We start from the raw sequence: 17127 nt of genomic DNA on the forward strand, positions 1-17127 counted from the left end.
TACAGAAACGCATCAAACAAAACCGAACACATTTTTGAAAGCTGCAAATTTTCAAACAACATTTTGAGTGTGTCCAAATACTTGTTCACAAAATCTGGATTATCTCCAATTACAGGAGTTATTTTCATATTATTTTTGACATCTCATCAAAGATGAAGAAAAATATGGAAGTCTGGGCATTTACGGGGCTGACGACCGTCATAGGCTGGTTTAAGTGATCACTTTACACACGTGTAACATTCACCAATTCTACCCATTATTGACAACCACACTACTCAAATTGGAAGTTCTGTATATATGAACAAAAACCTGAATAAAAAGCTTCTTTACATCTCACCAATAGATGTCTCAAGTGAAGTTCTAGTGATTCAAGAACAAGGTTTCTAAATTGGTTCATATATACAGAACTTCTAATTTGAGTAGTATGGTTGTCAATAATGGGTAGAATTGGTGAATGTTACACGTGTGTAAAGTGATCAATTAAACCAGCCTATGATGGTCGTCAGCCCCGTAAATGCCCAGACTTCCATATTCTTCTTCATCTTTGATGAGATGTCAAAAATTTTCAAAGGTCATCGACAACGAATAATGTTTTAGTATTAATATTATTTATTATATCAGACACTGGATTATTCACCCTACGGATGAGATGTCAATATTATAGCTGTCTAAACTTGATACGAAACATCTATCGTTATTTTTATATGAAAGAAGATGGAAGCCTGAGCCAGGTTGTAAGCCCTGGGATGCTCAGACTTAATCGTCTTTCATATAACAAGTTGACACAACTATAAGATAGAGCTTCTCTAAAATTGCGTATTTTTAGTTCCCTTGTGTTGCCATCTCAAGTTGTCAAGTTATTTACGCAAACGGTTACCGCTAGTCTTTCTATAACTTATGAGTCTATACACTTTATGGTAATGTACATACATAGAACTACACGATCCAAAACACAGAAACACATCAAACAAAACTTGACACTTTCATCCACAACAGATAGTGCTTCTCTAAAATTGTGTATTTTATGTTCCCTTTTGTTGGCTTCTCTGTAAAATAATCCGTCTTAGTCAAATTATTTACGCAAACATTTACCTGAAAATTATTCCATTTCCGTGTCAAGTAGATTTCCAATTTAGAGCATTATTTTACATAGGAAATAATTCCATTCGGATATTTATTTTCCATTTGTCCATTTTAGGCAGGTTTTACTGTATGTATTAGGGTGAAGACTGACCGGAGCATTTCGTCGTAACGTAACGTCGTAACATCGCTCGCGGCATGCATGTTACGTTATGACGTTACGGCATTGCTGACTGACCGCGATCAGTGCTCGTTTGTAGCCTTGTGCTCAGTGTTGCCATATGTCACACCAAAACATCGGAATCACAGTCTAGAAATTTGTATTAAATTTGTACAGAATCTTCTTCTTCTCCTTGACGTGATCCTTGGTTCTGTGATTTTAATAAATTACAGCTTACTCCAGATAAAGAAATAAAAAGATTCCCAGCAGATTAAGGAATTTCTCACATACTGGTACCTTGGTACTCACCTAAGATTGGATCCGACTTCGGATGGAGCATTCGGAACAAGCGGCGAGCAGCTCGGTTCGCTGTACTGACTGCCTGAATGCTCGCATCGTAACATGTTACGTTACAACAAAATGCTCCGGTCAGTCTTCACCCTTAGGTTTTTGGGAGAGCTCATTCCTGTTTTCGAGAGAATCAAGCAGAGTACGTTGTCCAATATAAACAAATTTATTTAATGTGTTGCTGAATATTTTCAGGGACGTTGCGTTTTCTCATCCGGGTCTCCATTCAGCTCGGTGACTGTTCACGGAAAGACCTTCCATCCGGGACAGGGAAATAACGCCTACATCTTCCCTGGAATCGCTCTTGGAGTTATCACAACTGCTACCCATCATATTCCTGAGGGAATGTTCCTAAGAGCTGCCCAGGTAACCATTTCTTTCATTTTAATAATCATAAAAAGGATGATAACCTAATATTTAAAAAAAATATATAATCTTAAAGCCAATGTTTTTCTGACAGTTTCATAAATATTTTTTACTGTTTATTTTTCGGTAAAATTAAAAAGCCTACCTATTGTCTGTTTTCACACAAAATTCACAAGCTAGCGAATATTTTTGAGAACTTTGTTACATCACAAAAAATACAAATAACATATTTATGGTTTTATTTAGACTTTCAGATTCTAATTGTTTTATATTTTCATAAAAAAATGTTTGTCTGTTTTTTTTCTCATTTTATTTTGCCCTGTGTTATTTCAAAATTGTGTTAAAAAAGAGTTTGCTATACTTTTAATTTCAATTGTAAATTCAAATCAATTATAACCTATGGTCGGAAGTGGAAAGCTAATTACTTTGCAAAGTTTTCAATAGATGGCAGTTCCATACATCAGTCGCGATTGATATACGAAAGTGATTGAGATTCTCTATATACCCATGAACTGAAGCAATATGGAAGTTCAATAATAATGGGTAAAATTTTGAATGTTAATTTAAGTTCTGATTTGTGAATGCCCAAACTTCCCCTAAATATATTGACTAAATGTCTACAAATATATACAAACACCCTCTTCTTATGATGTGTTGCCTCTACCTATCACATAATTAAACTATTTAGTTGTTTTTTGTGTATTTTTCAGACTTTAGCTGATTTCGTTTCCGAGGAAGATTTGGCGAAGGGTTCCATATATCCGCCCCTCAAATCAATCCGTGAAGTGTCTTTGTCCATCGCGATAGAGTGTGCGAAACTGGCGTACGAAGAGGGTAAGAAATTTTTAGTATCCTATTTTACCCTTTTGATTTTTACTCATTCTCATTCTGGCCTTTCTCTCATACAAAATTTAAAAATTACTCATTGGTAGATTTTTACAATTGGTGTGTAGGATTCTATATTTATTTATTTATTTTTAATTGTTTTATTGGATACATGCCGCAGTGGCTTTAATAGCGATTCAAGAAAGAAAGCATCAACAATCGAAATTGACTTTTTTATTTTAAAATTTGAATAGTTTTTATTTTATTGGTGTGTAATTGTATTACATTAAATACTGCAGTAGTAATTTTTCAGTACATAGTATTAATTTTAAATATTTATTTCATTATTTTTTATCTTGTAAAAAAACAATTTTCTGATTTATTTACCCACAGGTATTTTAAGTCCACGAACAATGAATAAACAAATAAAATAAAAATTGTTAAACTTTTGATATTTTGTTAATAATAAGGTTTTTATCGTTCATGGTAGCAAAATGTATTAAAAAAATCCTAAAAGAACTTTAAAAATTTGAGATTCTGTCAATGTTTTATTTAATCAATATATATTTTAAATGAATTACCTTTTTGTCATGTATTTATATATCTTAAAATAACATCGCAATCATTCTGCTGTTTTTACTGGAACATTTTGTCTGTTTTCCAAAGATCCTTTTTGTTTAACGGTCATTTCACCAGGAATGCTTGTGAAATGATTTGTTACAAACCCTATACACGCTCAAATATGTTCACCCGGCATGTTGGTAGGTGACAACATGCTTGATAGTGCTCACCATGGTTTCCAGGTACGAAGAGCACATTCAGTTGTTGGTGTTTTTGGCTCGGACTAGAATATTAAGAAGTAAGCTGAAATTTTAGCATTTAAAAAAAAATTCATCCTTGTATAGTATCACTTTTTAAATTTTATTTCATTACACACAACTTTTACCATGTGGACCTTGAGAGAATAAAAGAGATGTCGGAAGACCCCAAAAGAGATGGTCCGACGACATAGTCGCTGTGGGGGGTAGAAACTGGCTGCTAGAAGCAACCGACCGGAAAACGGAAAGAAGGGGAAAAGGCCTTTATCCAGCAGTGGAGGACAGAGGGCTCATGAAGAAGAAGAAGAAGACACACAACTAGTTTATAAAACTACCGTTGTTCTCTTAGTAAAACTGATGTTTTAATAATCACCTGGCGATGAAAACAACTGTAGTTTTCCAAGTCATGTGTAATGATATAAAACTCAAGAAGTGGTATTATTCAAGTGTTTTTTTTTAAATAATCAATATGTCATTCCACAAAGTTAATGCTGAATCAATAAATAATAGAAATGTCAACATGTCAGTTGAGACGTGTGATGAGCCAAACATATTTGAGCGTGTATGAGTGTTTTACCCTCGATGTTATGCAGTAGCCCATACAGTCCCCGCCAGAGTTGAGTGAGTAACCGGAGCTTGGCTTGCGCCGCTGTGGATCCACGTATGTCTTGTTTGATGTGTCCCCCGTTTGCGAATGCGTCCAGGTTTGGCCTCCGTGTATCCCGACCCCAAAAATTACGAACGGTTCATCAAAAGTCAGCTGTACAATTCCAACTACGAGAGGTCCCTGCCCATCACGTACACGTGGCCCGAGGACAACCCGGAGCATTACAATGTCCGGCCGCTGCCCAAGTCGCTCCGGGATGAGGGCAAGCAGCAGAGGGCGCCCATTGTGTTCAACAAGCACTAGTGCGGCCCCCACAGGTGCGGACTCGTTCCATCCGGCACTAAAACACGCTTCAATCTTCTATTATTTTATATCACTCTCTTGTGTTGCTAACCCTTTCACCGCACCTTTAGGGTAACTGAATGTACATACTTATCTAATCAATTTTTATAATTTTAGCCTGTAATGGTTAGCGTGTTTAGCTACGGCACTTGAGGGCCCGGGTTCGATTCCCAGGGGTGGTTGAAAATAAATATTAGTGATTTTACACTCTAATATTTATTCAATATTACCCTGAAGCGCATGAGTGATCACCTTGCCTTCATGCAAGTAACAATCAAGATATGATGCAGTACCCAATGCACCATTGGGTGCGGATAAGGGCTAGAAAAAAATGTACATACGGAGTACGCCATAATAACACCTGATTTTGAAAAACCTATAAAATAAAAATAAAGAACATTAACCTCTCAATAGGTACAATTTTGACATAGGTACCCCTTTATCTTAGGGAATTTTATAAGGGGTTAATGTTTTAAATTGTATTTTTATATTATACCAGCGGAAATGACTGTAATGAGCTAATTAAAATTGAAATTCAATTTGAAAACATTAATTTCCCTATAACGACGCTTCTGATAAGGCGGTACTTATTTCAGCATTATAGGAGGGTTGACAGTATTCCAAATTTATTCCTTTTGAAATCAAATAATATTTCTTCTAATAAATTAATAAACTTATATTATGGGTTTGATTCCCATTGGTGTATAAGTTATTAAAAATAAATTAAGCATGTTTAAGATCATGTTTTAAAAATTGCTGCAGTGTCTAGATGCACCTGATAATTGCACCGGTTACCCAGCACCTTTCGGTAGGTAGATTTGATGAAATTTCACAATGAGTGGAAAAATTTAAACTTTAGGAAATCATTTATTTAAAAGAAATACATTTGTTATACCGGAAGACCAGAAATTGTCTTTTTTCACCGTAAAATTCATCTTTAGACCTGTTTTACTCCTTTTTCGCACATGCATGTTTCAATTTGGTTTATTCTGTTGTTATGTGATCGAAGTTTGACCTTGATTATGTTATTTTCCTCGCTGCCATGTCAGTATAAATAAGACCAGTAACATCTCTTCAGATTGCCAAATCTTCTCAAATCACCCTTGTCAAGCCGCTCTAAATTTTCGCCAACTATTCACTCTGCCTCCAACTATTTATCTGTCCGCTTCCGTAGTTTAATAGTCAGCATGCTCGGCTACCGTACTGGATGTCCCGGGTTCGATTCCCAGGGGGGGGTCAAATAAATATAAGTGATTTTTTCACTCTTAATATTTGTTTAATAGTACCCAGAAGTGGTACCTGAGGCAGAGGGCTAATCACCATTCCTTCTTGTGTTAATGATCAAGATAACACTGGGTTTATATGATGCAGTGCCTTATGCACCATCGGGTGTGGATAAGGGTTTAAAAAAAGTAAAAATTCACACTGCTCTGTTAGCGTATTGAATAAATTTCAAAATCCAATGGGAGAAATTTAATCACTGCTCTTCGTTATTTGTTAGTGAAACTGTTTGGCCGTGGTATATTGTCACAGAGGCTAGAAAAATTACATGATCCATGTCAAACTTCAGTTGTTCACACTTGGAATAGCCGAGTTGGAATGTGCATATGTGGAAAAAAGTGAAACAAACTTAAAGATGTGTTATGGTGGGAGTGCAGATAACTTTGAACTTTCCTTGCAAAATGTCTAATATTTAACAATAATAAAAGTTTATGCAAATATAATGAACCCTTTTCGTTTTAAGGTCGCATAGTGTCTAATATATTTATTTTAGTTAGTATTTTGATAACTTTGTTGCATTAATCAATTAGAGTACTATATGATACAAAGTCTTTTCACAAAATAATGTTTCAATGTAAATGTTTACTGTGTATCCTCATATTATATGTCGCTCACTCCTTTTAACAAAGTCATATATCAAAAATCATCAATTTTCAGTTGTGCATGTATTCGAAATGCCCAGAAAATGTACTATATCCCAGCAAAAGCGGCATATTTTTAACTTAATATTTACCCGCTACAGGGCAGAAAGTGTTGTTTTTGTATTAATTATTTTTTTAAATAAACTTAATATTTTTTAAATGGAGAAAAAACCTTCAGGTTTTACCTAAAAAGATTAGTTACACAGTAAAAAGTTCAATAAGTGGCTTGATATTTATTTTTAATAAATTTTATTATATTCTTAAACTTTAAAAATGATCTCCTGAAAAATCATGTTTTTTTGGTATATCGTTGTTGAAAGGAGTGAGCACTTATAAAGTGAGGATATTATAGTGATTCTGGGCTCGATTCCCTATTGAGAGAGTAGTAAAATAATATATTTTCATACAGATGCTTTAAATTGTTACTCTAAATTGGCACCAGAAGTCTAAAACTGATCTTTTGCCATTCTTTAATTTAGGCTCGATAAATTCAACGAAAGAGTTCTAATCAAATGACATATTTTAACAAATTATTAGGTCCGATTGTAAACTGATAATACTTAAAATAAAATAAAAAAGTTTTAATTTTTCCTATTTAGTGCTTATTTAGACAATTCTTCAGTAGTGTATTCTAATATTTATTCTTTTCAGCATTTTATTTATTGCATTAATATTTTTTTTTCAGCATTAATTTGTTTGATAACGAAACTAACTGAATGTTTTTAGTGCCATGTAATACTGTATTAATTTAGTGTTTTTTGTGGATTGATTGATTGTTTTTTTTCCAGTAGTGCACGCTTAAACTGTCACCACTGTGCATTTTGTGCTTTTAGTGTTACTTTTTTATACTTACACATGTATATAAAAAAAATATTAGAAATTTTAAATTTTTTTGTCGAGTGGTTTTTATTTCGTTAAACTTTTCATAAAAAATTGGGGACAACAACGTACCGAGTAAAACATATCACACAGCCGGGAAAAAAAACTCTTTAAAAAATTAGAATATTAGTCCCAAAAACAATGTGCATATATTGATTTGACAATCAGAACCATTGAGATAAAATCATCGTTACTGGGCAGTATTCTTTAAATGTATATATTTTTTTATGTAAAAGGATCCCTTTGTTACTGATTGTGTCAAAACTGTGTCATGTCTAAGTGCAATGCTTTTATTAACTTTTTGAATGTGACATAGAATTTTAACTCAATAATACAAGTGCAGTCCAGAAATTGTACCCGTTATTTTTAATTGGATCAGTAACGCCATCTATATAAGTAAACTGGTACTATTTTTATTGGATAAGCAGCGCCATCTACATAAGTCAGCTGCCACTAGTTTCTGGACTTCCCTCGTGTAACCTAAGTTTGAAGTGTTTGCAACCTAGCGCTCGCTTCTGTTTTGTTTGTGTTTGAATGAAAGCATGTTACATTTAGCAACCAACACATGCTCACCTTTTATTAATGTATTGTATTTATTAAGTACCATTTTATAATGTCAGGTTTTTTATGCAAGGAAACATTACTGATTCAGAGATGGAAGAGTATAGTGTTGCCTTGTTAAAAATATAAAAATGTATACATCCCACCCCTTATGTGAACATTGAGAATATAATTATATTAACCTTTTGATTGTCAATACTGCCCATTCCACTAGACATACGAAATTGTCACATTTATATTGGTGTTATTTTTCTAATAGATATCTTAGTTGCCGAATACTTTCAATTTGTAATCTGTAAAACCTATAGGCGTCTTTTGACATCATGTTAAAACACTCAATCAAAATTGTATAGCTGACATTTACAGTAATTTTATTACACTGCTTGATATCCACAAGGTACAAATATAATGATAAATACAGTTCAAACATTATTTTTCAGCAGTCAAGAGGTTAATAATCTGATCTTAACCACTTGATGCTTGTGTTTTGTTTTTCACAAAAATAGAACTACATATAAATATGAAATAATTAATTTTTTATTTATTTTAGGAGTTCACATAATTTAAAAGTTGTGCAGTTAAAAAAAACAACAAAACAGAAGCAATAAACACTGTTAACTTTACCTAATATTGTCCGCTTCCATACTGTAATGGTCAGCACACTCGGCTACCATACCAGGTTTGATTCCCAGGGGTGGTCAAATAAATTTACGTGACTTTTTCACTCTTATTTTATTCTTTATTACCCTGTTGGTACCTGTAGCGGAGAGCTGATCACCTTTCCTTCATGTGTTAACGATCAAGATATCACTACGTTTATATAATGCAGTGCCCTATGCACCATTGGGGTGCGGATAAGGGTTTGATGAAGAAGACGTGTTTACAGATAGCGCATGTATTATATCAAGCCAAACTGAGCACTGCTCACGTGTCACCAGTCCACAGTAATATGGAATAAATGTTAGAGTGAACAAAATAACTTATATTTATTTGATCCTCCGTCGGAATCGAACCCGGGACCTCTAGAACGCTAGCCACTACACTACGGAAGTGGACAAACACTGCCCGTTCAAAAGCATGAAATGGTTAATTTAATTTAATTCTCCCAGTAAAGTCTCTCTTGTATAAATATTTTACGAATACTTATGCACTATGTATTTTTTCATGTGATGTTTTTTAAACAATATTCTACCCACTCAGGTTTAGCGTCAGTATACCCCCAGCCGGATCATTTGAAGGAGTTTATCGAGTCGCACTTGTATAACGCGGATTACGAATCTTCAATGCCGGCAACGTGGAGTTGGAAACCCGAAGGGCAATTTAATATTAGACCTATCTCTCCCGTTAGCAAAAATGTCCCATAATAAATGTATCGTAAATAGCTAATTTATACCGCTGGTTGAAATTTTTACAGCATCTTTTTATTTTAACAGATATTTTTTTTGATATCCGAGAAAAAAAATTAATATCAAATATGTTTGCCAATATTTCTTTATTTTAAATCAATTACCGATTGTGAAAACTGAAGTTCTGATTTTAAACTAACTGACATTTAATCTTTATAAATAAAAATGAAAATATTAATTTCTTTAAAAGCTTTCATCGATTGATTTGAAAATTGAACACAATTAATATGCGCATGTCTTCATATACACCTGTGACAGGTAAAAATATATTTTTTTGAAAAAAAGTTTTTTCACCGCAATGGCAGCGCCATCTGTTGAACGTTACAATACTAAAAAATATTTGTGGCAGTCAGCATGCTTCTTGATAGCTGCTGCTCTATTAAATTGCATTGTTTGATAGATTTTTGATATTTTCATTGCTTCATAAGCATTATGAATTCAAACATGTGAACACATTAAAAATGTATACTCTGTCACAGTAACACATAGCCGGGTACACCTAGTGTTGTAATTTAAAAAAATGACTAGGTTCCTACTCAAACTGTTACAGTTTCTAGCAGCAGATATTCTCTTTTTAAAAATAAATCTGAATAAATTATTTAAGTTTTTCTGTTTATTCCAATAGCAACTCTAATCACATTATGTATCTATTACATAATCTATGGTTGTGTTACTTTTGTAATGATTTATTGTTGTTTGCATACTCTTACGACAATGTCTGAACATAAACATTGTAGCTTCGGTTTTCATTTGGATATTATGATTTCAACTAAATTGATGCTTGGCACCATGCATTAATCAAAATTGCTGTAAGAATTTCGGCCATTGTTTCGGAATATGTGCAAAATATGATTTTCTTCAATTATTTCAAAGAAATATACTTGTTTCATTTTAGTTGTGAAATATCTGTTTGAAAAGTCATTCCCAATGTTGTTTTTCTAATTGTTACGAATATACTAACATATTAATGTGCTACATATGTTAAAATATCAGCGATAAACATATTTTTTGCAAAAGTATATTATGTCATGTCCTTAAATTTACATTTTTACAATATGCTTTGCTGATGACTATTTAAATGGTAAATTGGTAGAATAAGAAGCAAATATCAAATTCTCAATTCTTCTATCATATCAAACTTTACAAAACTCAATTTCTTAAATGAGAATCAAACGAAAATGATTTTTATTGCTTTATAATTTTATTTCTTTTTTTATATTATTTATTTCTTGATTGATAATTTGTATTTTTAATGCAAAAAAATACATAGTAAATGTCCATTATTACAGTTTTATTATATGTACTATACAATGTTTTTAAGGAAACATAAAAAAGGTGTTTCATTAATATTTTCTTGTATTGTGATATGTCTAAATTAATGCCTTATATTTTAAAGCAATACCTGTATAACAGGTATTTTACTAATGCTTAAAGCACCAATGCGCGTATTCACTTTAACCTTTCAAATTTTACCTTGTAGTGGAAGCTCTACAAAAAAACATGTTCCCCTGTAATCTACTCTCATCCAGTTCTCACTATTTTCTCTAGTATATTAAAATATATAAAAAACGGATAGTGAAGGGAGAATTTAGCTGTGTGAGGACTGATCTATTCCATTATTTCATTATGAGGTACTATGGAGTTTTCATAATGAGGTAAATTTTTGTCAGGATTTGTGAATTCGGATACAAATATGCTATTTTTAATTTAATACAATTATATTATAATTGTATGTTATAATTTTAAAGTGCTTCAAAATGGCAAATAATTTGTAAGAAAATACATATAAATATTTCATGACAATTGTGAATGATGAAATGTTAAATATATCAAATATTATATTGGAGTTTGAAAACAAATTATGTTTGTCTGGAAAATTACCAAAAACAAATGTATAATGATTGGTATACAATCATAGTGAAAATATTACGATAAATATAAACCCGTTTCTTGATAAAATAGCGCATATATATTATACATTACACAGTATTATTTAACTTTGTTAATGTTACTTTGAAACAATGCCAAATAAATATTTTAATAGTAACATGGAAATCTAACCATGATTGATTACCTTATAATTTTACCGTACCTTATTTCACCCTTAAAATAAACCTCAGCATATTTTATCTTATTAAATATTATATTAATAGAGCGAGATTGAGATTATATTACGATTTTAATGAATGTGATATTACCACGAGAATGTTTGTTTTATTTAAATTTATCATCGAAGTATTATTAAGGGCTGTTTTTATTTTATTTTATTTATGAATATTTTTTAGTATTGACAGGTTTTAATGCGCTTTGTGGAATCTCTTTATCCAATATCATATACCTGCATAATTTTCAAGTTAAATCTCATATTTTTGTCTATACAATCAGTTAATGTATGCTAATATCGTAGTCATACAGGAGAAAGTGACCAAGTGCATTTTTTACAAAAACATGATCATTGACTATTTTATATCTTACTAGCTTAATATTGCCCTGAAAAAAATTACAAAGGATTTTAAACTTGGAAGTATAATATATTGACTTGTTTAAAATGACTAACTGCATTGGTGTTTATTTTCTTGCCAAGCAAAAGTGACTGAAATGGCCCTCCTGAACATTTTCCATTTTGTTAGTTGGTCACTTTCTCCTGTATGACTACGATATGTGCGTTGATTAGTGAATATATATCCATTGGTCCGGTGGTTAATGTCCCCCTAGGCTTTGAGTCAAGAGTTTCTGGGTTCAAGCCCACTCTATCATAAATTGATACATTTTTTTGATAACAGGCCACTTAGACCTACAAAAATAGTATAAAAAGGACATATTTGTGTGCTCGTATGTAAAGTTAAAAAAAAATCTGTACATTTTTCCTAGATTGATTTTATTTCTTTTCAATTAAAAATTAAGTTCTGGTTTGTGATTTAGAGATTTGCGAGCGGAAACAGATTATTTGAATAATTTTAATTGAGATCATCATCATCTTTTTAAAGGAATACATTAAAGACAAATATGATATAAAGAGATTCCACCATGTCTAAAATTATTTTAATTTTTTGCATTTTAAATCGCACATAATGTTAATTTTTTTAGTACATTATTAATGATGAAAATATGTATCTCCTTTATGAGAGATATATCGTTTTCACAGTAATCAGTCTACATATATATTTTTGAAGTCTTCGTACTAATTTTATGTATATGACCACTGCAATGGTGCTAATTTATTGAAAGCTAATAATTTACTATTTGCAAACATTGAAAACATATTATTTGTAAATAATAATAATGAAAAATTATCACCATCTTGGTTTGTTATCAAAAATTTTTTAACCATACATATATTTTTTTGATTTATGTACTTTTTATCTATATAAATTATTTCAACTATCCAAGATTAAATACAGAACATTTAATAATACAGTGAGATTTGGTTATTGGAAATGTCAGAAAAAATTAAACCTTGGTTATAATGTTAAATCCTTGTAGAAATAATGGTTTTTAATATTACCTAAGGATTATATATTGATTTTGATTTTCAGCTGTTTAAATGTATTATAATAATATAGTAAAACGATATATTATATCATCCATAAAAATAAAAATGTAAATGCTTATTTGCTCAAAATCTTAAATTATTCACTGGTTTCTTAAAAATTTTAACACAACGTTGCATTTCAATATGTACGTGTTTTAATATACACCGGTGACAGGTAAAACACATTTGTTGAAAAACAGCTTTATGATCGCAATGGCAGCGCCATCTGATGAACATAATAAAACTGAACATTGCTCATGGCATCAGCATGCTTCTTAATAGCTGCTGTCACTTCTTCAATGTTTTCGATTACATTGTTGTTTTACAAGTTTTTAATATTTACTTTGCTTCATCAGGATTGTGAAATGAAACATAAAATGTGTGCTTTCTATTTTCTTTCTTTTTCATTTAACCAGACTGATCCATATCAATGCATGGATTCAGATATGACCTCGATATTCAGGTGTGATGTCGATAATATGGCACGATAACCAACTTTCACTGTATCTTAAAATGCAAGAGCGCCATTTCAAAGCTGTCAAATTAAACCTATCATATTCAGTATTTGTTCATCTTTTTTTACTGTTGAATTGTTTGTAGTAATTAAGTGGTAAATAATTGTTATTCTTCGTATTAGTATTTATGTGTATGAGAGATTAATTAAACATAAAAATGTATGTGCTGTTGCCAGATGTCTCTTATCCAATTACAGTAATCTCTTTTTATCTATGGAAAAAGATTTATTTGCTTAGATAATTCATACTAGGTACCTAACTTGAAAATGTGACCTTGAACAAATTTGTAATAATTTCAAACAAAAAACTGTAGATAATTAAGGATTACTGTACGTTCGTAGCACCCTGTTAATTTAAGAGAATTTATTGAATGACAGTGAGCATGATATCGTCAAATTGACGAAAAGAAATAAAAGACAAAACTATTGATAACTCGACTGTTGCGTAAAACGGTTTTATTAACAATTTTTAAATAAATAATTATTTTTAGGAGTCGTCTAAGTTCATTGTTCATTCTAGAAATAATATTGTTACAAAATATTTAATATTTCAATTGAGACTTGTTATAAAATTCTTCAAAAGAAATGTTACCTAAATTAACATATTTATTTTATTTTCCAGTATATATTAAGCCGTATTAATACAACTTTATCTCCCTGTTATATCCAGTCACTAGTGAATATTAACATAAACACATAATCAGTAGTAGTATTATTATCTTAGATGTGGATTTTCCCACAAGTATTATTCAAATAATCGTATGTAAAATCAGGGAAAATTTCAACAACCTAATTCACATTTAAAACAATTTTTGTTGTTATTTAAACGTTCTTAATTGTATTATTTACAGTATTTTACATTATTATTTATGAATGCAAGGGTGTGATTTTTATGTATCCATCTTGGATAATTAATAATGTTGTATTTATGGGTGTACAATATTAAAACCAGTTGTTCCCAAATGTTTTATTCAATCTTTATTAACCCTCTGTACCAATTGCCTTCCTAATCACACCCTTCCCGGCTCGAAACTACCGTTGAAAAGTACTGCAAAAACTTCCTCATAGCTAAATAAGCAAGCATTCCTGGCCCACCCTAAGACGGGAACACTCTGGTGGCAAAAAACTATTCATATGTCAAAGGAAAAGGCCACCTCCAGTGTATGACCATGATTAGAAAATGTGGAACACTTTAAATGGACCAAGAATTGGAGTTGGAAGACCTATCCAGAGCTTCTTGCAGCATGGTCAATTGGTACTGTGGGGATTTGCAGACAAGAGCAACAGTCACACAATTGTGTTGAGAGATATCGCCAGTTATATGTTGACCATAGATTAAGAGGAGTATCGCTTTCACGAAGACGAAGCTGCAGATTAAATCAACCTTTCCTATGACTTAGGGTTGCCATTATCCTGATGTATCGGGGACATGTCGCCGTTATTGATATTGGTGTCCCGATATTCAGTCGAAATAATGTGAATTTAATTTTTAAATGAGTTGTGAATATTATGTACCAAGAAAACATTTTTTTTCTTAAGTTCTGTTGTAAATTCCAGAAAACAATTTTAGGAATCGACAATGTTTTTTTAAGTATGTCATTATGAAATGTATAGGATTTATATGGGGCCTCAGGAAAATATGGCACCTCTACTAAAATGTTAAGTTAGTGCCTCATTAAAAAGTATTACTTTAACAATCTTCTTCTACATGTGTCATGTCAGGTCCCCCGACATTGACTAGCACTTTAGAGTATGTTTCCCTATCTTAGGCAGCTCTAAACAGTGCCTCAACAGTTCTGATCCCTGTCCAATCTCGTATATTCTGGAGCCAGGAGATCTGCCTTCCGCCCACACCTCATCGACCCTCTATTAAGTGCAAAGCTCGTACTTCTCTCCTTTAAGCACATGCTCCAGATAGGACACCTTCCAGACTTTAATATCGGTCAGCAACTGTCTTTCTACTCTTGCTGGAACATATTTGTGTTGCTGACCATATCCGGCCGTGGAATGCATAGTATTGTATCAACGAAGTATAATAAAGTATTTTAACAATAGTTAATTATAATTAAACAATAGGTAATAATAAGTAGCAATACAGCAGTAGATTTTATTATATCAAGTGTCTCATTCCTGCTAATAATGGTGTGAAGAAAATATGGTTTGGTATGGATTTGATGAGTGTTGATAGATGTATGTTAATAGCTGTAAATGTAAGATGCAGTTGAATAAAATGGTCGATAAGTGGCAGGTAATGATTGTCAAAAAAATTAGTTTATTTTTATCCATACATCCCTGTTTGATAGTCGCTTTTTATCTTAGTTTTCAATAAAAAATATTGTTTTACTTGTTATAGGTATGGCAACGAGAAGTTTTGCTTATAAAAGTCTGAAACAATATATTACCTCGCACCTTTACAATTATCTATATGTTCCTTCTATACCTAAACAATATACCTATCCCGAATCTAATGAGAAATATGTCATCAAACCCATTCAAGAGGAGGATACAATATTGTGAGTATCTAGATATGAAAATCTTTGTATTACTACCTACCCAGACTTGGGTCCGGGTAGGTTATCAAGAAGAAAGTCGTCCATCGTGAGTAATGCTTAGTGTTGCTATTATGTTCAACAGATGGTACTGCTATTGCAGTAAAAAAACATGTTTTTACCCTTGACACCTGTCCTATTTCTTCTTCTAACTTTTATACGCACCCAATACTGTTTCTAATCGATGGTGCATAGGGCACTGCATCGTTAAGAAGCAGTGTTATCTTGATTGTAAAATGCATGAAGGAAATGTGATCAGCCCTGCGCTTCAGGTACCAGTCCAGGGTAGTATTGAATAAATATCATAGTGAACAATCACTCATATTTATTTTGACTACCCTGGGAATCCAACCTGGTACTTCTGGCACGGTAGCCAAATGGGCTGACCACTACACTTCAGAGGCGGACATCTGGCATATAAAAATATGTGCATATTTGAATGCAATGTTGTGTCAAAATTTCAAAGCAATCATTGAATAACTTTAGGAAATTGAAGATATTGAACGAAAAACATCTATATATCTATTTATACAGATAAAATAATCAATTAGGATTTGCGTTTCTTTGTTTAATATATACAAAGTTAAGCTTACCAACATGACAATTGTTTTGTGTTCATCTTTAGTGTTCATAATTACTTCTACTGATCATTAAACTAAACTCTGCTAAAAACGTTTAAAAAAAACGTCACTTTATTATTTTAAAAATCACACTGTAGAATGGTAGATGTTTTATTATTTTAATAATTTGGTTCAACATTTAATATGAGAAATAAATTCCTTAGGAGAGATTGATGGCATCTTGAAAATGCATAGAAAATGAAGATAATGATGAAATGCAAAATGAATTTTGGATCATGAAGACAATGCTTCTTTTAATTAATTAAAAATGGATATGGGTGATTCAATTACTAGTTAATTTATTTTGTAAATAAATGTTGTAATTTAATTGTATCTAATAAGTTTGTAATTTGATATTATTAAACATTCTGTTTATTAAAAGCATTTAATTTTATTGATATATGACTCATGTGTGTTTGCAATTCTTTGATTTATATCTTTCAGGGTCGGTATTTAACACTTTTTATCACCCCATAAATCCAATACAGTACACAATTTACAGTTTTTTTTTAACACTCAAGGGGTGGGGACCTTTGAGGGGAAATATCTAGAGTCCTTATGAACGTTTTTGCCAAAAATAAAACCATTTTCTTTATTT

At 31.8% G+C, this 17127-nt stretch overlaps 1 protein-coding gene across 3 annotated transcripts in view; it reads left to right on the top strand.

Annotated features, from left to right (window-relative positions):
* Men-b (NADP-dependent malic enzyme b, mitochondrial) overlaps positions 1-16808 on the top strand; it is a 41383-nt gene extending 24575 nt beyond the window's left edge. The window contains exons 10-13 of one of the 3 annotated variants that reach the window (XM_088258443.1): positions 1784-1954; positions 2665-2788; positions 15714-15873; positions 16694-16808. In XM_088258443.1, coding sequence (XP_088114569.1) covers positions 1784-1954; positions 2665-2788; positions 15714-15873; positions 16694-16703 — 465 coding nt within the window. In that variant the 3' untranslated portion in view covers positions 16704-16808. Of the gene's footprint in view, positions 1-1783; positions 1955-2664; positions 2789-4301; positions 4522-9108; positions 9486-15713; positions 15874-16693 lie in introns of those variants that run through there. The other 2 variants (XM_088258442.1, XM_088258444.1) reach the window with 2 other exon arrangements.
* The last annotated feature ends 319 nt before the right edge of the window (positions 16809-17127 follow it).

This window comes from Brachycentrus maculatus, unplaced genomic scaffold (assembly GCF_059751285.1).
Source record: "Brachycentrus maculatus isolate JH-2025_06_01 unplaced genomic scaffold, ASM5975128v1 h1tg000096l, whole genome shotgun sequence".
In the NCBI taxonomy this organism is placed as follows: Eukaryota; Metazoa; Arthropoda; class Insecta; order Trichoptera; family Brachycentridae; genus Brachycentrus; species Brachycentrus maculatus.